Genomic DNA, 22,855 nt, shown 5'->3' with positions numbered 1-22,855 from the left:
TTGATGTTCCGATAAGTGATGATGTGGGGTGGCTTGGGGAGAGAGAGTGTGATGGGAACGTTAAATGAGACAAGGAAATGGTCCGTTACAGGTAGTTCATTTGCTGTGCAGTTGGCGGGGGTAAAACCACAGCAGCATATCAAGTCCAGGGTATGCCCTTATATATGCGTGGGAAATCAGAGAATTGATGCAAGCCAAAACTCTCCAGTGAAGAAATGAAATCTGTGGTGAGGGGATGGGTGGAATTGTCAATGTGTATGTTGAAGTCCCCCAGGATAATAATATTTGGTGACAGAGTGGAGAGGTGTGTGAGGACAGAGGAGAAGTCTTTTAAAAAGTCACGATGTGGTTTCAGGGGGACGATATACAGTGGCTATAACTGTGGGAGATGGTCCAGAAATTTGACACGCAAGGCATTCAAATGAGAAAGTTTCCGGGACTGGCACTTGAATGACTTTCCAGTTCTCGCGGTAGGGGTTTTGAAAGGTAAACAAACCCTGGTGGCGTCGTGTCGTTCAACTCAGAAAAGTCCCCCGCCGTTTGCCAGGTCTCATTCAAGAAGAAGAAATCCAACTTACAGTCACTAAGGCTGTCCTGGATAAGACAACCCTTTCCCGTAAGCGAGCGGATGTTCAGGAGGCCGAAGTTGACGCTGGTGGTGTCGTCATTTCCACGGAGCGGCTGTACCCTCTGCGTGGCCGGCGGAAAGATGACCACAGGGAGGTGATATCCTTGGAGTTGTCGAGGTGAAAGTCTCGACGTGATCCGCGGTGGATATACCTCCGGGAAGGGCAACGAGCGATTTCCGGGAATTGGAAAATCGCCTGCGGCACGCTCGTCCATCGGGAGCGGAGTTTGAGCAGCTCTGCCGCCGAATACTGCAGCCGTCCAACGGGTCGATAGAGGAGCGACATGATATCAACCAGTAACGTCCAGAGACAGTCAGCGTCCAGGTTAGCCCTCAACAGCAGGCACAGGTGGGTGGAGATGGTACGTGTTCTCGTCTGTGATCCGGATAAACGACCGTAATCACGAGACGATCCGACAGCCAAAATGGATTGGAATTCCACCATAAGTTCCTCTGGTGGCTGTCGATTACTTCCATTGGTTACAGGAATTGTAAAAACTAAAAAGAAGCCAAAATGTTTGCGGGCGAATAGCGGCAGCCAAAAGTGCGCCAGCGTACACTCGACCCGGAAGTGAAGTGAACTGAAATGTCAAACCTACTTCATAAATTTGCGCGCATGACCGGGGTCATTTTTTTTTTACTTTCCACATGGATGAGTGTGATATTTACAGCATTCTTGTGTGACACGTGTGTTCTTGAATGTGAAAATCGCAGCCTTGAGCTAAAAACATGCGAGGACGGATTGTTTCCGCTCGGCGGGCGGCACCTTGCCCTTGGGATTTATGTCGGAAATCAATAGTGACAAATGGCTTTGCTTTCCTATATCCCAATATTGGCAGGTTGTCTGGCTCAAGTCCTGAAAGGCATTGTCATATGAACATGTGTATGATGGGGCCTGCCATTTTCCCGTCTTTTAAGGCATATTTCCGCTGTCAAATTGCTCCTGGCTCATAAACTGACTTTATTTGCCCTGACGCTTCACCGTTTTTTTGATGAATTGATAAATATACAGAACATGTGCTGCCAATTGAACATTTCACCTGGTGTTTATTGTTCCCACCTGTGTTTTTATCCTTATTTTGGGCGATTTTGAACTAGATAAATTGTTCTACCGAAAAACAGTTCCGCTAAGGCTGCCATCCGCCCCATAAAATACGTAATCCACTTAAAATCTGGAATTAAATGTTGCAAGACGAGCCGGGGTTTCCAGCGTAGTTTTCTAATTGTCCACTTGACAATACTGGATGGCAATGGCGGGCTGTCAAGGCCTGCAAGACCTTCTGTGCTGGCCTAAAAATATCTGAACACAGACTAATGTGAATTATATTTTGGCCATGAATTCTTGTTAAATAATTGAAATTGTATTTCAGTTTAATTTCATTGAATTCACCCTGTTGTGCTCCTTCCAGATGTGTGTTTTCATATGTAAGCATTTAGCCAATCACGTTTCAGCCATAATTTGTTACCAGGTCAGAAATCGACCTGGATGCCTCCACAATCAGCTCTGCGGGCCCTCTCGCATTAAATCTGATGTCAATGACTCTGCTCCTTTAACCAATCAAATTTTGAGTTGGTGACGCGCAAGGCTTGCATGCAGGCCTGGGTCACATCTGAGTTTTTGCAAACTATGATTGGTTCGTCACCAGTCAATAATAGTGTATCTACCCAGGTCAAGGATGACGCTTCTTACTGATTTCACAATGTTTATTGTGAAAGACTTGGAACACCGTGAAAACTATAAAGGACATTGAAACGACAACATTACAATAAGTTCCACAAAACAATCAGTCAATAAGGAAATTAATAATGTACCGTGTGCACCTTATTAACCGAAAGTAGATAAACGTTGACGTAGACTTTAGACCAGGGGTCGGGAACCTTTTTGACTAAAAGAGCCACAAAAGTAAAATATTTAGAAACGTTTTTCAGCGAGAGCCACACGCACGCGCGCGCACACACGCGCACGTGCGGCCACTTTTCAACAAAATATCAGAATGTATTATTTAAAATAACTTTGTGATAGTACTCACCGTTAACATGGATGGTTTTCCGTTCCTCGTGTTTGGTAAAAATCCAGGAAAACGATCGGAATGAAATTCAATTTGCCGGTCCAGAGGCGAAGTTACTGCTAGCTAGCCTGTACACGGCTCATAAGCTTCCACACTTGCTATCTGCAATCTACTTCTCGCAGAAGTATGTCGATGGTAACGTTAACATGGGGCTTGTTAAAATGTCACTGACATTCGATTGTTTCATTGCAAATTAGAATCAGAAGATTTTCTCTCCTCTAATGCTCCAGTGCATTCAGGATTAAGTGCACAAGGCTTATTTAAAGGAGCGTTTACCTGTTTCAACATGACGGCCACTATCATCCAATCAACATGGCGCTTTCGGCCATTCTAGGTCAGTGTCATCCAATCAAAATTGCGCTTTCTGCCAACTGCAGCCCCAACGGGAAATGAACGACGAAAAAAAACAACAATATGTATTATAATATGTAATATTTATCGGCGAGCCATATGCAATCATCAAAAGAGCCATATATGGCTCGCGAGCCATAGGTTCCCGACCCCTGCTTTAGACTGTCGCTCTCTATCTAGCAGTTGCTCTGCTTCTGTCTCTCTCTAGCATCAGTCTCGTTCTGTCTGTCTCGCCTTACTCGCCTTTATCGAAACACATGACACAGGAGCGGAAGTGATAATGACAAAACATAAAGTATCGAAGAAAAACACACATAAAGGTTCGCATAGAAACGTTAAACACTTTTACAGAACAACAGGTCCAAATAAATTATATTTTTGTTGTCATGGCAACCAATGACAATATACCCGCCAGGTACAGATAGTATGACCAGTCACTAGTGACAATGGCATACAGTACTGGCCAGAGCTCACTCACTGTATCTGTAACGAGTTGCATAAGCAAACACATTGTTGTGTCGATTTATGTGTGGTTTTGTCAAACTACGATGGCTAAAGAAGGAGAAGAAATGGATTTGGTTGCAGATACACCGTTGACGCCATTTTCAAGACGGACTTTTCAAGAAAAAATGGACCATATTGAGAAAGGTCGGACAGCTCTGAATATGTCAGAAAATAGCAAATACTACCGTATTGAAATTTTATGATAATATGACTGCTGCTTCGCCATCCCTTTGTTCAATTATCTCTGCGCGGTGAAAGAGTGACTTATGACCCCATATCATGAATCCACACGTTCATGGTAAAAACTCAAACAGTTTAATGATAGTACAGTGATACCTCAGCTTATAAACTCAATTGGTTCCCAGAAAGTGTGTGTAAGGAGAAATGTTTGTCTTCCGTAGATTTATTTCCCATAAGAAAGCATTGAAATGAGAATAATCCGCTCCCAGGTCCCCATAAAACATAATTTTCCATGAAATAAGCCTCAAAACTACACCAAATATACCTTATTTTACGAATAATAAATGTGCTATTGTATTGCAATTAAAGAAATCAACTGTACTGTAGAATAAAGTTGGTTTATTTACCTTTGTGATGGTTGTTGTCAATGGATGACGAACTTCCAGGTTGCCTCTTGGTGATATCCGAGTGAAGTTGCTGTGAAACACTGTGACACGCAAAAATGGCCACAACTTCTGAGTAAGCCGCAGTGATACTTGCTGCTGTTCACAGAGGATAAAACATGTATGACTGTGACCATTGTTACATTATTGGTCTTTATGTCAGTTCCTCAAGAGTTGGAAGAGCATCAGGCCATTGCTATTTGTTAGTTCATTTACAGCATTTCTTTTTTACCTAAGCCTTGAAAGATAACGCCCCCTCACCTCTCTCCAAAACAAAAAGGACTGAGAGTTTAGAGGTGATCAACAAAGCTAGTGCAAAAACAAAGTTGCGCCAGGGCATATATTACTTTACAACAGACATCAGTTTTGTGCGGCCGACCTGTGTTCGCGCGCAAAGTCGTGCTGGCGTATGCGACTATGTATGCGACTATGAAGAACCAGTCTGTGACTGGTCCTTCATAGTCGCCCTTTATTTCGTGTAGTTAGCATAGCTGCGCGCAAGCATCGCAACAAGCATGGGGACAAAGTGTTTTTCCAGACTGGAAAGCCTTGTTTTATCTGGGGAAGCAGCTGTGGCTCCGCTCATAAATCACACGAGAGAAAGAAAGACAGCTTTACTGACCGGACGCTGATCATAAAAATCTCTGTTGACCGTTTATTTTACCCGAATTTCATTGTCATCATCCAGGAGAACATCGCAATGAGCTTGCACGTATGTTCATTTTAGTTTCTTTTTGTCTCGGTGATTCATTACAGGTTGATGTATCCAGTGACGGAGGAATTCAAGGTGGAGGTGGGACTCTACCAGGGGTCAGTTCTGAGCACCTTCTTATTCGCTATGGTGATGGACAGGCTGACAGACAATGTTAGAAAAGAATCTCCTTGGACCATGATGTTTGCAGAAGACATTGTGATCTGTAGCGAGAACATGGAACAGGTGGGGGAGATACTAGAGATGTGGAGGTATGCCCTGGAAAGGAGAGGAATGAAGATCAGTCGCAGCAAGACGGAATATATGTGTGTGAATGAAAGGGATCTAAGTACAAGAGTAATGCTATAGGGAGAAGATATAAAGAAGGTAGATGATTTAAAGTACTTGGGTGAACTGTCCAGAGCAATGGAGAGTGTGGAAAAGAGGCGAAGAAGCGTGTCCAGGCAGGCTGGAACGGCTGGAGAAAAAAGTCACGTGTGATGTGTGACAGAAGAGTTTCTGCTATACGATGAAAGGAAAGTTGTATACAACTGTGGTGAGACCAGCCATGATGTTTGGAATTGAGACAATGCCACTGAAGTAAAGACAGGAAGCAGAGCTGTAGGTAGCAGAGCTGAAGATGTTGAGGTTTTCTTTGGGAGTGACCAGGTTGGATAGGATCAGGAATGAATAAAGGTATATCAGAGGGGAAACACATATTAGAGGCTTTGGAGAGATAGTCAGAGAGGCCAGACTGACATGGTTTGGACATGTCCAGAGGAGAGAGAGTGATTATATCAGGAGAAGGATGCTGAGCCTAGAACTGCCAGGCAGGAGACCGAGAGGAAGGCCAAAAGGAGGTTTATGGATGTTGTCAAAGAGGACATGAAGGTAGCAGGCGTGAGAGCAGAGGATGCCAAAATCGGCTAGTTGGAGGCTACTGATTCGCTGTGGCGACCCCTGAAGGGAAAAGCATAAAGGAAAAGAAGTGGGAACGAAACTAGAACGGCATGTCTCAATGTGCAATTTGTTTTGATATACTAAGCCCCCCACAGAAAGTTGATATAGTCAAACTTTGGTTGTCGTTAACTTTTACTCATGTCAAGTTTTAAAGCAGATATGGACACATAGGAAAGTGCCCTAATAAGGGCTCCATTCACGTGGAAATTGGAGTCTCTGGAATGATAAGACAAAACCATGCTACATATTTTTTTCTGAGCTGATTGTTAAAAAACAAGCCATGGAATAAGTAAAGTGTGAGGACAAACTTGGACCCGACAAAGGAAAATTCTGCCTGTGCTTCCAAGAGCACCGTTAAAGCACGTGACATTGTTGCGCAAGAGACACCAGTGGGTCAGAGTATTTACCTCTGCGCTCGCTCGGTCTCTCTCTCTCTCTCTCTCTCTCTCTCTCTCTCTCTCTCTCTCTCTCTCTCTCTCTCTCTCTCTCTCTCTCTTCTCTCTCTCTCTCTCTCTCTCTCTCTCTCTCTCTCTCTCTCTCTCTCTCTCTCTCTCTCCCTCTCTCTCTCTCTTTCTCCCCCCCTCTCTCTCTCTCTCTCTCTCTCTCTCTCTCTCTCTCTCTCTCTCTCTCTCTCTCTCTCTCTCTCTCTCTCTCTCTCTCCCGTTTTCAATCAGGAGCGTTCCTTCGTTACCATCTTGTGGTGAAAGCTCGAAAACGGCATTGATTTTTGAATACTGTGGTCAGAAAACCGAAGGTTTCACTAAAAGTCCGTGGGCTTCCTTTGAGTAAATTTCAAATAAAAAGCTACGCTCGTTTTTCCCCTTGACCTTACTACACATTGCCAATAATATTCTACGTCACGTCTTGATATAAGAGATATGAAATTACAAGACTACGCGGAATTTAAAAGCAATCATAAAGACTTTAATTTCAGAGACACGGCGATACCGCTTCCGGTATGAAAGTAAAACTTCAAAATAATGGATACATTCAGAAGGGACGGGTTCGCGACTCACTCCATAGTTGTATCACAACAGGTCTTTGTTTAGTCGTTCTTGTCAGAGTCCAAATTTATGCAAGCGGGCATCTCAAGGAGTGTCATTTGCTGAGCGTACAATTACACGTTGGAACGTTAGCCACAGAGTTCGCTGACCGGCCGCGACCTCGGAGGTAAGTTAACTCCGTTACGTCCTAACGGGAAGCTAACGCTAACTGGCCAATAACCAAAGACAGCTGTCAGCTACTACCACGCATTTAAGTCCACAAATCGCGCATAGGAAGAATGATTGTGTTAGATTTTAAGTTTAGACGTGCTCCCGTGTAAATATAAGCAAATTCAAGACGAATAATTTGAAAGGTTTGGTGTGGATACTTCATTCAATAAAATGTCAGACTGTCAATTGAATAGCTCTTGTTTTATACTTTGTTTGCATGAATGAAAAAGAAAAACAAATGAACCAAAGCTCCACTGTTAAATATTTCTTGTGTCATCGCTATTTTCCATTAAAAAATCGCTCACTGTGTCCTGACAGGTCATGGAGAATGGGAAAGAGGATTCATTCGACTACGCCAGGCTTGATGTGATCAAAGATGGCTCCAACAAGGCCTTTGAGTGTATCAACAAAGCACTGACGGCCGACGAAGCCGGAGACAACCGTCAGGCCCTGGAGCTTTACAGGAAGGGGCAGAAGCACCTCCTCAGGGGCATCAGTGTGCCCTTGGAATTGGGTGAATGTGTGGGAAACTCTTGGGACTCGGCCCGGGAGATGCAGAGGAAGATGCAGAAAACCCTGGACAACATCACCACGCGCCTCGCCGCGCTGGAGACTGCTGCCGGCGATGAACGAGCTGTCTCCCCGCAACTTCCAGCCCAAGATGAGCAAGTTAAAACCCCGCTCGGCGGTGCTGCCGCATGTGGCGCCATGGCTCTCGGGGACCAGCCGCCGGCGTACTCCCCGCAAGCGGCCGATGGCCATGTGTCCATCTCGTACGGTACGGAATCGGGCGAGCTGTCGCTGGTCTGCAACGACTTCTACAGTCCGGCATCCAGTCCTGCAGTATCACCGCAGAACATGGGTGAGGATGCGGAGGAGCTGCTGTGTATCCCGCAAGGGGTGCAGATATTCTATGTGACCCCAGAAGGGGGTGTGAGTGCACCCTCGTACCCAGGCTACCTGCGGCTGGTCAAGTTTGTTAATGACTGTCCCGGGAGGCCACCAGCGTTTCTCCAGGTAATTTTGATGTTGAGGAGCCTTAAATGTAGATAAACCAGACATTTACGGAACACATCGTGTTAGTTACCAATGCCATTTTCACACTAACAAATGGATTTTAGTCATTATGTGTGCATTGGCTTGTGTTTTTAAGTCATGTGAGCTCCCTCTCTCAATGATATAATGAAGTAACTTAATCATTAAGACTGTGGACTTTGAAGAAACAGACATTGCAAAACCACAAAAACAGTCGTTTGCAGCCATGAGGCGCATAATTGACTCTTCAAGGGGGAATTTCCCAGGTACCCTTTGGCGGAAGATGACATCACAGTGGCGAGGCACATGAGTGAAACTAGTCGTTAGCAATTAGCAAGCGCGTCGTGATGTCCACATAATCCTGTTAGACATGCGGCAGTCCAAAGGGAGGAGGGATGTGTCTGTCCTCCAAGTAAACCCAATCGAACTTTGGTTGTCATGGCCGCTAGACCTCACTCAATTTGCCCCCACCCCCTACTTCCTCCTTACAGTGTGCCCTAAAAAGTTCTCTGTGAAAAAAATGTGCTTAAGTGGACATTAGTTCTTCACACAACTACAATTGATAGATTCTCCTCCTGGCAGGTGTGTGACTGGCTGTACCCACTCATGGCGTCAAATTCGCCGGCCCTCCTGTGCAACACCGGTGTGTTCATGTTTCCTGACATGATGGCGTCGGCGCCGGGTCATTTTGTGGGTGTGGTCCTATCATCTCAGCTGCCCGTCGCCGATCGGGAGCTGTTTCGGGATCTGCTAGCTCAAATGACGGAACTCAGAGTGCAGGTAGTCTATTGCGGTGTGTTTTTTTTTTTCAAAGTGGGACACATGGGGCAATACGTGGAGGATTCTCTTTTAAAAGCAACTTTTATTTGTTAGGTTAAATCCACAACACAATGTTAAAAAAATTATGTGGAAAAAATCGACAAAAGATTAAATTTTGTAGTAGGAGATACAGGTTGGATTGGATTTACCTTTATTTGTCTCGCAGTGGAGAAATTTACAATGATGTCTGATGTCATTTAGCATACACATTCATGAGCACGGCATGCATGCAGGCACACTCACGCGACAGAATCCTACTATTACTGTATACAATGCAAATAGTTTTGTAATTTGCCAAATGAAAAATAAATAAATAATAATATTCATACATTTTATTTTATAGTCACTGTTGTTGAAAATATATAATCACAAAAAGCTTGTTTCCTCCTTTTATTGTAAAAATCTCCCCAAATTTGTGACTCAGCAGACTTTTTGAGAGTTTCTTTTGGGTTGTGAGGCAGCCTTGCTCGCTTTTGCCTCAGCATGGTCGGGATTTGAGTATTAACACCGCACTAATGGTCTTATCAGCTGTTATCGGAGCCTTGGGCCGCCACGCAAGGTCATTTAAGATGCAACAGGTTCTTGCAGATGGAACTTCCTGCGTTACCAACGAGGCAAAGACAAAGACACAAAGAGAAGCTTTTTTTTGTGATAAACAATAGGAGTTTTGTGAGCATGTCATGAAAGGGAGCTATTATTAGGTCAGCGTTAGAAGCAGACGAGCCTCGGACCATCTTGGGTTTTTTAGGTGCGCCATGTATTTGTTCCATCAGGCTGCAGATGAGGCCATCGAGCATGTGAATCTTGGCAACAAAGTGTCCATCTCGACTCACGAGATCGAGCCACAGAGCGAGGAGGCAGTGGCAGATGACAAGAATTTGCCCGAGTGGAGCGAGAAGTTGGCCAACGGCATTCTGACAGGTGAGGTGTCCACAAAACGATGGATGCTTTCAATGTCACATAAAAGACAACAATAACGAGTCATTCAAGTCACTTCCAAGTGCACTCGGCTTATATTTGTGACAACTTCTCACATAGGCGCGTCTTGGCTGAGCTGGGGTCTGGTTAAAGGGGCCGAATTAACAGGCAAGGCGATTCACATGGGGGCCTCAAAACTGCGAGAGCACATCACGCCGGAGGACAAGCCGGCGCACGTTAGCCCCACCGTCAGCAAAGGCCTCCACGTTGCCAAGCAGGCCACGGGAGGTGCCGTCAAAGTCAGCCAGTTCCTGGGTGAGCGCATCCGCATCAACGCCGTGCTTCCCCGTCATCTTTTTTGGAGGCAGCGGGGCGATTGACCGACTGGCGTGTCACTGCAGTGGACGGCGTGTGCGTTGTGGCTGGCTGCGTGGGTCGAGAGCTGGCGCCGCATGTAAAGAAGCACGGGGGAAAACTCATTCCAGAGTCCATGCGCAAAGACAAAGACGGACGCTCCAACATTGATGGCGCCATGGTGGTGGCGGCGAGCGGAGTGCAAGGTAGTGCCGCACCCACGCGTCGTCATTTGAAAGTTGTCACGCACATTATGACATGTCATTTCAGCAACTCAAAATTACTGTTAAAGGACAATCGATGAGAAGGTTTCTTCAGCCGTCATTTGTACAAATTTGAAGGTTTCGGACGTTTCACCTCCTATCCAAGAGGCTTCGTCAGCGAACGAAAGTCTGACTGGTCGTATCGGCCCTATTTATATATCCCTAATGTCCAGCCATGGCGGCGCCGTACACAGCTATGATAGGTCCCTACTCTCAGGTTGGGGGGAGCAGAGGACCCCTCCCTGTGGCCCCACTGATTGTTCCTACATTCCTGACTAACGACTGGCCCATTCCCCCCACTCCCACCGGTATCCCCTTATCAGCATTACGAATGTTGCCTAACCTGTTTTGCCTAAGCAGGCTATTGTATGAACGATCCAAATTGAACCTCACCCCACCAGACCGGTTTAATGAAGGATTTTGTTGTTTTATAAGAATCGCTTCTTTTACCCCCTTTCAAACCATCTATGTTCTTTCGCTAAGATTTTAACCTCATTGTCGTCAAATGAGTGGTTGCTAGCTTTTAGGTGCAAATGTACTGCCGATTGAGGCCCACTTGTATTATCCCTGCGATGTTGATAGTCTTTTTTTGAGAATTTGTTGAGACTCTAAAAATTCTCAAAAAAGACTATAAACAAGAATTTGTTAGTTAGTATGTTAAAGGACAACTGACACCATTTTTCTTTGTTTCCTAACTGACATCAGAAAAACATTTTATAGCATCTAAAATACCCCAAAAAAAGCAGGCTGATATTTTTAGTCAAACGCAAAACACCAATAAAAAAGACTTTTTTTTCCCAAAACTACCACTGATGAGCTCAAAACTGAAGAGATTCAGAAAGTTCCGCCCCCAGTTTGTGACGTCTCGTCGGCATACTCCTTCACAAACTGCCTTGCTCCAGAATCAAAACAATGGCTTCAGAGAGTTCAAATTCCGCAAAAGATCCGTTCTTGTTACTCATCCAGTTATGAATATCATTCAAATAGTTCTGAAGAGGAAAGCAGAAGTGTTTGCCATCGATTAAAGAAGTCCTTCCGTATCAATTCGAGCCATGTGAGCAAAGCGACGAAACTGCTGAAGGACACGACATATGAAGCATCTATGAAACTCTGTGAATAAGCAATATAGCATCAACTTGGGTGATATGTGGCATTTAAGGACATGAATAACAAATAAGCAACAAAATGTCAACATCAATGCAGATTGTTTAATGGTTGTGCATGTAAAAAGTTGTTTAAACTTTACAAACTTTACGAATGAATGACAGCGGTTATCCATCGCTAACTCCGGTTCGCTAGCTCCTCGTTCCAGCAGCTGGATGTTTGTCCGATCGGTTTGCTCCACTATTATGACGATTGCTCTGTTTCACCACTGGAAGCCACGTACTACCCATTGTCAGGCTGAGGGGATGACAGCGGTTATCCAAGCACGGATTTGCGCACTACGGGGAGCTCCTCGTTCGCCTCCAGCTGGCGTACTGCTCTGCTGCGTTGGAAAAGGCTGGTTTGTCCGCTGGGAATTTGTGTAAACTTACACCTTCTTTGTGCATGTTACCGCAATTGGCTGCAATACAATGATTCACCATCATGTTATTTATGTAGTATTCCTTCTAATTTTGCGATCAACACGGTGTTTTCAGATGAAACAAAGTACCCAAAATGGACTGTACTTTCTCGGTCAGGGGCGTTCCCTCAGCGACGTCACTTCTGGCGTCGGCATCAACTCGAAAACAAGACTTCACGAATATTCAGCGCCAGTTTTAAAACGTAAAATATAGCAGTAGAATTTTTATAAAATCATTTGAAGTGATTTTACAAATTATGGACGCAACTTGTCCGCAGATGTCGGTTGTCCTTTAAAGGACAACCAACACCATTTTTTTGTTTCCTAACTGACATCAGAAAAAAAAGTTTTATAACATCTAAAATAACCAAAACATGCAGGCTGATATTTTTAGTCAAATGCAAAACACCAATAAAAATGAGTTAAGGTGTCCCAAAACTCTTTCAAAATGACCCCAAAAACGGCGTGTTTCAGAAGGTCCCGCCCCCTTGTTCGTGACGTAACGCTAGGACGTCTTGCCTTGCACGAGAATCAAAACAATGGCTTCAGATTCTGAGAAGATGCTTTCTTATATGAATATGATTCGAATAGTTCTGAAGAGGAAAAGCATAAATGTTTGCAATCGATTAAAGAAATCCTTCCGTCTCATTTTGAGGCGTCTGGATTCCAATGTAGCGCCCAGAAAATGCACAAGATGGCGCCCAAGCTCCGTTGGAAATGGACTGATTTGTCTGCTGGGAATTTGTGTCAACTAGTATCAAATAGTAGTCTTGGTGCAACACACTACGATTCACCGTCGCGTTATGTTTTTTCCTTCTAATTTTGCCATCAACATGAAGTTTTCAAACCAAAGTACCCAAAATGCATTGTGTCGCTTTCTCGGTCAGGGGCGTTCCAGACGTGACGTCACGTCAAGCATCGTCGTCAACTCGAAAACAAGACTTCCTGAATATTCAGCGCGAGTCTTAAAACGTAAAATATAGCTGTATGCAGTGGAATCTTTGTAAAATACGCTCAGTAGAAGTCATTTGAAGTGATTTTACAAATTATGGATGCAACTTGTCTGTAGGTGTCGCTTGTCCTTTAAAATTAAATACGTAACTACAAATTTGTAAAATTATAGCTGATATAGCTGGGATCTGAATTTGAATAAATTTCAGAAAAAGATACAAATTGAACAATTTGAGACGGGCTAAAATGACGATGCCATCTTCAAAGAAATTTGGGCCAACTCACAACAGCAGGAAATATTTTGAAAGATTGCAGTGACTGAAACTCAATTTTGCTTTTTCATTTGTTGACCAGGATTCACCACCATGTGGACAGGTTTGGAAGTGGCAGCCAAGAACATCACGACAAGCGTAGCCTCCGAGACGGTCACCACAGTCAAACACAAGTATGTCACTTTCCCTTTTTTTTTTTTTTTTTTTTTTTTTTTTTTGTTATGGTGTCCCAGCATGCTTGCTATGACATGACCATGAGTGTGTGCGGCATGTGCGTTTTGTGCTGCGCTCAACCCCCCTTCCTATTTCCTCCCCTCTCCAATTTGCTTTACAGATTTAGGGGTCTTCAAAACCTCTTTGACTCCACCTAGCAGCAACATGTGATCACCGCCCCCATGCAATTAAAGCTTTGACTAATGACGAGCATAACGCCTCAATTTCAAATCAATTGTCCTAATTAAATGTTCTTCTCACAGCATTGGCAAAAAAATCCCCTTTCCACTTTTTTTATATATTTCGTTTGACATAATGGTGGTCAAGATTAGTTAATACATTTGTGAACATAAAGGGCTATTTTTTTCCTTTGGAATGTTTAATATCTTATTCGGGCACCAAAGAGTTGTGAGCTTTTTCCTGAATCTATTCCTGTTCTGGTGCTTGATTTTTCACATTTTTGACTAAATACGACCAACCCTAAACAAGGTAATTTACCGTATTTTCCGGTGTATAAGGCGCACCCCCAATGAAGGGTGTATTTTCAAACTTTTTCCATATACAAGGCGCACCAGACTATAGGGCGCACATTCAATGAATGAAAAAAGATTTCCAAATATAATATGTAAATAGATAAAAGTTTTACAAATATAAGGCACACCATTCACACTCATTCACTGCCGGGCGATGTGCAAAAATGTGCCCACCCCAGTGCCAGCGCTTTTGTCATTTTCACTCTAATTGCAGGACCCACAGAATATTGAGTTTCAGCACTACAAAACCATTCAATACACCGTTAGAAACCTGATACTCTATTCTTTCATCAGAAAAAGTGTTAATTCCTAAATTATATGGGTCTGGAGATACAGTAAAGTCTCGTTATATCGATATCGGATATATCGATAGTCCCGGTTATATCGATACTATTTCTATGCACGCACGGAGAAAATTACATGCAAACAGGGTCGGATATATCGATAGTCCCGGTTATATCGATATTTTTTCGGACTCCCTTGAATATCGATATAACGAGACTTTACTGTATTTGAGTTTGAATTGGTGGTGGCTGGACAAAATACAATGCAATATATACATATGCCCAGTGTGCCCGTTTCTCAGTGTACGACTGTACGCCAATGGTAGGGTGGTGAAGTTGACCCTGGGATTTGATGTCTTTTTTTTTTTAATCAGAGGCAGGACGACGTCTTTGTGCAGTTCTAAAACTGCTGGGTTCCAAATAACCCATTCTGGCAAAAATATCATCACCATAAACACAATACAATCCATATTATTATTATTATTATTATTATTTGAGCAGATGTAGGCTAACCATCAAAACCATCAGCTATGCGTCTTCAGTTGACCTCATTCAAGACATCTGAAAATCTAGCTTGCATCTTATCTTGCTGGCTAGCTAGCTGTCTATTAGCTATCTATTCGCTAGGTATTAGTTATCTATTTGCTAGCTATTAGCTATGTATTTGCTAGCTATTAGCTATCTATTTGCTAGCTATCTAGCTTGCTATCTATTTGAGTTACTTCCGGGTTGAGTGAACGCTGGCGCGTGTGGCTGCCGCTGCTCACCCACAGAAAAACTTATCCTCGACTCTCAAGTAACCTTGAGAGTTTTGAAAGCCGCTTAGAAATCAAATGTATTATTATTATTATTACAGTAAAGTCTCGTTATATCGATATTCTCGGTCGGAAAAAATATCGATATAACCGGACTATCGATATATCCGATCCTAAGGCATGTAAATTTTCTCCTTGCTTTCATAGAAATAGTATCGTAATAAGCAGTACTATCGATATGTCTGTGTAAGCTCTCAGTCGTACAGGAGGGGTCCTCTGCCCCCCCAACCTGAGAATAGGGACCTATCATAGCTGTGTCCGGCGCCACCATGTCTGGACATTAGGGATATATAAATGGGGCCGACACGACCAGTCAGACTTTAGTTCGCTGACGAAGCCTCTTGGATAGGAGGCGAAACGTCCGAAACCTTCACATTTGTACAGATGACGGCTGAAGTAACCTTCTCATCGACAGTACTATCGATATAACCGATATCGATATAACGAGACTTTACTGTATTATTATTATTATTATAATATCGATTTATACAGCTCTTTAACAGCAGCTGTAACAAAGCGCTAACATGACAAAAGGCAAGTGCTGCCACCTCCGTGCAAGGGAACAAGCAATGCCAGAGGCCTGACTAGTGCTTAATCGGCACCCCCGCAAGAAAAAACTAAACCCGAACAAATTCGGGAATGCCACTCCACATCACACTTGTCAATGAGTGAAAAGGCATTACAGTAGACTACTGAGTAGAGGCTGGGGTCACGCAGTACAGTGGGACCTTGGCTTACGAACTTAATTGGTTCCCAGACAGAGTGTGTAAGGCAAAGTGTGTATCCCAAAAATTAATTTCCCATAGGAAACCATTAAAATGAGAATAATCCGTTCCCAGGTCCCCATAAAACAGGGGTCGGGAACCTATGGCTCGCGAGCCATATATTTTGATGATTGCATATGGCTCGCCGATAAAATAAAATACATATTCTCACTTTTTCGCCGTTCATTTCCTCTTGGGGCTGCAGTTGGCGGAAAGCGCAATTTTGATTGGATGACACTGACCTAGGTTGGTGGAAAGCACAATTTTTATTGGATGATACTGGCCGTCATGTTGAAACAGGTAAACACCCTTTTAAATGAGCCCAACGAGTAAAAAAAATGGTGAGTACACTCCAGCTTGAATGCACCGGAGGAGTCACAATTCTAATTTGCAATTAAACAATAAAGTCGATGAAACAGTCGAATGTCAGTAATATTTTAACAAGCCCCATGTTAACGTTAGCATCAATATACTTCTGCGAGAAGTATATTGCAGATAGCAAGTGTGGAAGCTAATGAGCCGTGTGCACTGCACAGTCACTGCGCAGGCTAGCTAGCAGTAACTTCGCCTGTGGACCCGGCAAATTGACTTTCTTTCCTATCGTTTGGCTGGATTTTTACCAATCATGAGGAAAACCATTCATGTTAAAAATATGTTAACGGTGAGTACTGTCACACTTATTTTAAATCAGAATCAGAATCAGAATACCTTTATTCGTCCCGCAATGGGGAAATTTGCAGTCCACAGCAGCAATTGAAGAGGGATGGGGTTGGGGTGGGAGTGAAAGGATAGAAAACAAGATATTCTAAGCATAACAAAATAAAAATGTCAACTGTATACTGTGCAAATGTAGATGTGCAAAAACCGTTCTATAAACAAGACTGTACATAGTGCAGAATCAAGAAATGCATTTAGATATATTGCAACAACCCATATTTACAAGTGTCCAGTTTTTTTTGTTTTTTTTTCACATGTGATCATTGGGAATTGTGAAGCCTGACAGCAGTCGGTATAATACATTCTGTCATTTTGTTGAACAGTGGCCACGCGTGCGTGCGTGTTCTCGTGTGTGCGCGTGTCGTGTGTGTGTGCGCACGCACGTTTGCGTGTGTGTGTGTGTGTGTGTGTGTGTGTGTGTGTGTGTGTGTGTGTGTGGCTCTCACTGAAAAACATTTCTAAATATTTTACTTTTATGGCTCTCTTAGTCAAAAAGGTTCCTGACCCCTGCCATAAAACATAATTTTCTACTTTCTAATTTTCTAAGTCTTAAAACTACACAAAATATACCTTATTTAATGTATAACAAATGTGCTAGAGTATTATGATTAAAGAAATAAACTGTACTGTACAATAAAGCCATTTTATTTACCTTTGTGATGGTCGTTTATGGCTTGATGGAATGGAGTTGCCGGTTTCATTAGCATTAAACACTTGATGAGGAACGTAGCCTTCTTCTTTCACCAACTTGAGGAATGATCCCTTGTAGGTGCTTTCTCTGTGATAATTGTAGTTAATCAATTGTGATCTGTCTAGCTGGGTTAATAGCTTTTTGCATCAAGTGACTTGTACGGGTTATTTGTGAAGCCTGATTGATGGGATATTTAACCTTCCAGTCTACACTCTGCTTTTGAACTATCAAAGTTGAAATGGGTCCAAATTTCACTGTTTTCTATCCATTTTCTCACCATTTTACTTGTTTATTCCCCTTTTCTTTTATTTTTTGTTTCAAGCTCTGTCCTCTCCCTTTCGTGTGTGTGTGTTTTCTCTCTCTCTCTCTCTGCCTGTCTCTTTAAAGGACAACCGACGTCTTCGGACAAATTGTGTCCATAATTTGTAAAATGGCTTCAAATGACTTCTACTGAGCGTATTTGAATAAGATTCCACCGCATATAGCTATATTCTACGTTTTAAGACTTGCGCTGAATATTCAGGAAGTCTTGTTTTTGATGATGAGTCCGTACGTGACGTCACGAAAGGAACGCCACTGCCCGAAAAAAGACGCATTGTAGCGGTCCTTCCATCACGTCAATGTATTTTGCTGTACTTGTTTAGTCTTTGGACCTCGTGTTGCACCCAAATGCCACCAGAAGAGGGTGTCCAAGCTCCATATAAGGAATTTATCAGCCTGTGGAAGTGGAGGTGGCCACAGGCGGTCGCCATTTTGTGCCTCTTTTTCGGTGAGACAATGTTGCTTCATAATGGCACAGAATAAATTATTTAATCGATTGCTATGTATGCTTTCCTCTTCAGAACTATTTGAATCATATTCATAACTGGATGTGTAACAAGAAAGCATATTCTCCAAATCTGAAGCCATTGTGTTGATTCTCCAGCAATGCAAGACATCTTGGCGTGACGTCACGAACTGGGGGCGGGACTTTCTGAAAATGCCCAATTCGCAGCTCAATTTTTTTGCAGATTTTGGACACTTTAAGTCATTTTTATTATTATTTTATTATTAGTTTTGCATTTGAATAAAAATATCATACTGCTTGTTTTGGGTATTTTAAATGCTATAAAACGTTTTTCTGATGTCAGTTAAGAAACAAAAAAGTGACGTCGGTTGTCCTTTAAGTAATTTTTATTGGTGTTTTGCATTTGAATAAAAATATCATACTGCGTGTTTTGGGTAAACGTTCTGATGTCAATTAAGAAACGTTTTCTGAATTTATTGTATCTCTTCCTGGTTCTGGTTCGACGAAGCTTTACGATAAAATACCAGCGGGGACCATAAATGGTGAACAGAAAAAAACAACTTTATTCTTGTAAACAATAGGAGAACATGTCTAATCGGAGCGGGGAGCCAAGAGAGAGAGGCCCGCCCCTTTCACCTCGTTTTATCACACAGCAGCGATGACCTCGTCCTATCAGCAACAGGAAGGGGGTTGGGAGAACATTCGACTGGAAATGAATACTTGTTGCATCTTACTGATGCAACAAGTTATCTAATAAGCTACATACATCCATATAGGCTAAACTAAACATGAAATAACATAGGATGTTTACGGATGTGTATAAAAACACTATCACTGGGGGCGGGACTTTCTGAAAATGCCCAATTCGCAGCTCATTTTTTTGCAGATTTTGGACACTTTAAGTCATTTTTATTGGTGTTTTGCATTTGAATAAAAATATCATACTGCGTGTTTTGGGTAAACGTTCTGATGTCAATTAAGAAACAACGTTTTCTGAATTTATTGTATCTCTTCCTGGTTCTGGTTCGACGAAGCTTTACGATAAAATACCAGCGGGGACCATAAATGGTGAACAGAAAAAAACAACTTTATTCTTGTAAACAATAGGAGAACATGTCTAATCGGAGCGGGGAGCCAAGAGAGAGAGGCCCGCCCCTTTCACCTAGTTTTATCACACAGGAGCGATGACATCGTCCTATCAGCAACAGGAAGGGGGTTGGGAGAACATTCGACTGGAAATGAATACTTGTTGCATCTTACTGATGCAACAAGTTATCTAATAAGCTACATACATCCATATAGGCTAAACTAAACATGAAATAACATAGGATGTTTACGGATGTGTATAAAAACACTATCACTGGGGGCGGGACTTTCTGAAAATGCCCAATTCGCAGCTCATTTTTTTGCAGATTTTGGACACTTTAAGTCATTTTTATTGGTGTTTTGCATTTGAATAAAAATATCATACTGTGTGTTTTGGGTATTTTAGATGCTATAAAACGTTTTTCTGATGTCAGTTAAGAAACAAAAAAGTGACGTCGGTTGTCCTTTAATGTTCAACCCCGCCCCCCCCTCCCATGCTGCTGGGTTCTTGAGCAATCACGTGGCTTTAACCGAAGATGCCATTTTGTTTTTTGGAGACCGGCCTCACTCTCTCTATGTCTGTAACCCCATCCTCCACTGCTGCGTTCTTGACCAATCACGTGGCTTTAAACGACGACGGGGCGGGGAATAGAGGACAATAGAGGTCTGCTGCCATTTCATTGTTTGGAGAACGGGCTCATTCACGAACGACACATCACTTGTGGCAGCTCCGTGTGTATCCCGAAAAATAGTTTGTATGCCAAGGTAAAATTTTCATAAATATAATGTTCGTGAACCGAAAAGTTCGTAAGCCAAGGAGTTCGTAAAACCGAGGTCCCGCTGTACTTCTACAGTGGAAAATGGAGTCGGTAGCTGCAGACAAGAGTTACGAAACCTGTTATGGCTCAATATTTTTTCACATATAAGGCACATCTGCGAAAAAGTTGCTGGGTCATCTTTTGAAGAAAATGGAGGCTTTTGGGTGCACCTTATGCACCTGAAAATACCGTCTCTCGAGCCATTGCCAAACGCGGTTTTCATTACAGAAATGTAATGACAAAAAGGGGCAGAGGTCAAGGCCCACAACGTGCGCCAACTGACAGAATTCAAAAGTCAGCAAGTGCTAATCAAGTTCCCCAATCACTCTCAGCATGGCAACTTTGCATAATCATTCCTCTCTGTTTCCGTCACCCCCCCCCCCCCCCCCCCCAATCAAAAGGTACGGCGCGGCAGCCGGGCAGGCCACAAACAACGCGGTCAACTCAGCCATTAACGTGGGTGTGGCCGCCTTCAATATTGACAACCTCGGGGTCAAAGCAGTGGCGAAGCGGACCGGCAAGCAAACAGCGCAGGCCATCCTGGAGGACTACAAGCTCCAGGACCAAACGGGCGCGCCAAACCAAGTGGAGAAATCCAGCAAATAGCCCTGGCCCCCCCTAACCCTTGTTGTTGTCCGCTCCCTTGCCTTATAATTCTCGATGAATTAATATTTGTGCTTTGACAGTACGCGGTATATATTTACAAGACTTGCTTTCCAAACTAAACCGACTTTATGTAGAGATTTAATTCTGTGAAATTAATATATGCGTAATATAAATTGTACAGTACACGTTTTCTATAATCCAACGAAAAGACAGATTTGACATTGCTTTTCATTGCACCACATTCATCCTTACAGTCTCTCACAGGATGATTTGGGTTTTTTTTTTCTTTTCCGAATGTGGGTTTCTACACTTTGACTGCATTTCTTTTGTGGAGTTACACCACTGATGAATGCCTATAATTATTGTTTTGAAGCAATCTAAAATTAATTTAAGACAATGATGAAAGCATGTTCATCTTCTCTCAATATTCATGTTCAATTGCATTATGGGTAATTTCAAATTTAAATAACTGTGTATGGTGTCTTAACGTTGAATACGTTTGTGTAACTCTATAACTGCAGTTATAGAGTTTGGACAGTCGTAGAGACATGTCTCTACGACTATCCAAAAGAAATGCAGAATACCTCAGTTGTTCATTGGCTTGGTCCCTCCGGCAATGTATGTATTTATTTTTTAATGCAACAAGAATACACTTTTCCCTGAGGCACAATCCATCTTTCCCTGTGGGGGAAAGATGGATTGTGCCTTTCCCAACTAACTCGCAATGTGCAATGAAATAAAAATAATAGCTGCCATGTGACAAAGATGCTGGTAAAACATTTTAATGACTAAAACTACATTTTATTATATATATATATATATATATATATATATATATATATATATATATATATATATATATATATATATATATATATATATATATATTGAACATGCACCTTTCTCTTTTTCTTTTAATCCAAAACACATCAGTAGTAAATAAATAATTATAAATATAACAAAATTTATTGGCTGGTAAGATCACGTTTACCCAGGAAGAAAAAAAAAATCCCAGAACAGTGCCAAGGTCAATGTTAAATTGACACAATCTTACCAGATATTTTAAAAATACATCTTAGTTATCCTGCAACCACAATAGGTTGCCATCTGTTATCTACGGAGCCCCTAAGCGCTCCGTAGATAGGGGCTCCGTAGCCTTAGGGCCTAAATGTTAATAGTTATTATGTTATATATATGTAGTTATGTGTGTTGTGCAATATTGGCTTATTCAGTTATGCAGGTACATCAACATACATTGTACATACAAAGAATCCTTAAAACATTTGAAAATAATTATCTCATCTCTCATCTCATTTTCCGTACCGCTTATTCCTCATTAGGGTCGCGGGGGTTGCTGGAGCCTATCTCAGCTGTCTTTGGGCACGAGGCGGGGGACACTCTGAATTGGTTGCCAGCCAATCGCAGGGCACACAATGACATACAACAGTCACTCTCACACTCACACCTAGGGACAATTTGGAGTGGTCAATCTGCCTGCCATGCATGTTTTTGGAGTGTGGGAGGAAACCGGAGGACCCGGAGAAAACCCACGCGGGTCCGGGGAAAACATGCAAACTCCACACAGGGAGGCCGGACCGGGACGCGAACCGGCGACCTCTGCACTGTGAAGCCGGTGTGCTAACGCCTCGACTACCGGGCCGCCCCTGAAAATAATTATGTTTTGCATTTTTGTTGTGGGTAGATCATTTTGACTCGGTTGTTTTTATAAGTAGCTCGTATGCTGAAAAAGTATGAGATGACTTTGCGAGATCTTGCAAAGAATACGAGATCTCGCAATCTTTAAAAAAAAGTATGTGTACATGTACTTCCGGTTCATAGTCAGTGTAACCGAAAACAACAAATATGGAGCCTTTTCACCCGTTCGTTCCTTTAATCCAGTTTTACTTTAAAATCGGCTTGAAATACAAAATACAAAAAATGCGTTCTTGAGATTAAAACGGTTTACTAATAAGTGAAAGATGTTGCGCTCTCCGCTATGGTAAGGGAGATACTGTGTTGTGGGATTATTGTCACTAAACACAGTGAAGAATGGTGCATAGTACAAATAATCACGAAACTTGTCTGTGATCGCCCACTTAAGCGCCAAAAATTCCAACTTGCCCAAGTGTAAGTTATAATTCTTCTCAGCTGCAGTTAAAGTCCGAGCCATAGGCTATCACGCGAAGTTTTCCATTTTTTCTTTGGTACAACACAGCACCTAAACCCCGGTTGGAGGCATCTGTATGCAAAATGAAAGGATGCGCGAAGTCAGGAAAACCTAAGACTGGTGGTTGAACTAAACAGTCTATTAGCTTCTCTAACACT

The 22,855-nt window shown here is 42.6% G+C and overlaps 1 protein-coding gene across 5 annotated transcripts; it reads left to right on the top strand.

Moving 5' to 3' along the window:
* Positions 1 to 694: 694 nt before the first annotated feature.
* Positions 695 to 21,288, top strand: LOC148888044 (spartin-like). Of its 5 annotated transcripts, XM_089013957.1 has the most exons (9): positions 6,796 to 6,996; positions 7,359 to 8,057; positions 8,658 to 8,855; positions 9,668 to 9,815; positions 9,933 to 10,127; positions 10,214 to 10,372; positions 13,299 to 13,389; positions 17,878 to 18,002; positions 18,076 to 20,275. In XM_089013957.1, the coding sequence occupies exons 2-9, from the start codon at positions 7,362 to 7,364 to the stop codon at positions 18,096 to 18,098; spliced, it is 1,635 nt and encodes a 544-aa protein (XP_088870083.1). In that variant the 5' UTR covers positions 6,796 to 6,996; positions 7,359 to 7,361; the 3' UTR covers positions 18,099 to 20,275. The 5 variants fall into 5 exon arrangements, with proteins under 5 accessions (XP_088870081.1, XP_088870083.1, XP_088870082.1 ...); XM_089013955.1 differs by lacking the exons at positions 6,796 to 6,996; positions 17,878 to 18,002; positions 18,076 to 20,275 and adding exons at positions 695 to 977; positions 20,326 to 21,288; XM_089013956.1 differs by having other exon boundaries at positions 17,878 to 20,276.
* Positions 21,289 to 22,855: the final 1,567 nt, after the last annotated feature.

Source organism: Hippocampus bargibanti, linkage group LG14, assembly GCF_051943395.1.
Source record: "Hippocampus bargibanti isolate YZ-2025 linkage group LG14, ASM5194339v1, whole genome shotgun sequence".
Classification (NCBI taxonomy): domain Eukaryota; kingdom Metazoa; phylum Chordata; class Actinopteri; order Syngnathiformes; family Syngnathidae; genus Hippocampus; species Hippocampus bargibanti.
Note: the sequence above shows the minus strand (reverse complement) of the source record. Positions and strands in the feature narration are given on the sequence as shown.

Excerpts from the sequence above, each read along its gene's own strand:
- LOC148888044 (XM_089013955.1), top strand. The coding sequence starts at position 7,362 with ATGGAGAATGGGAAAGAGGATTCATTCGACTACGCCAGGCTTGATGTG. Across the intron at positions 9,816-9,932 it reads GGCCAACGGCATTCTGACAG|GCGCGTCTTGGCTGAGCTGG; the intron begins GTGAGGTGTCCA and ends CTTCTCACATAG. Across the intron at positions 10,128-10,213 it reads CAAAGTCAGCCAGTTCCTGG|TGGACGGCGTGTGCGTTGTG; the intron begins GTGAGCGCATCC and ends GTGTCACTGCAG.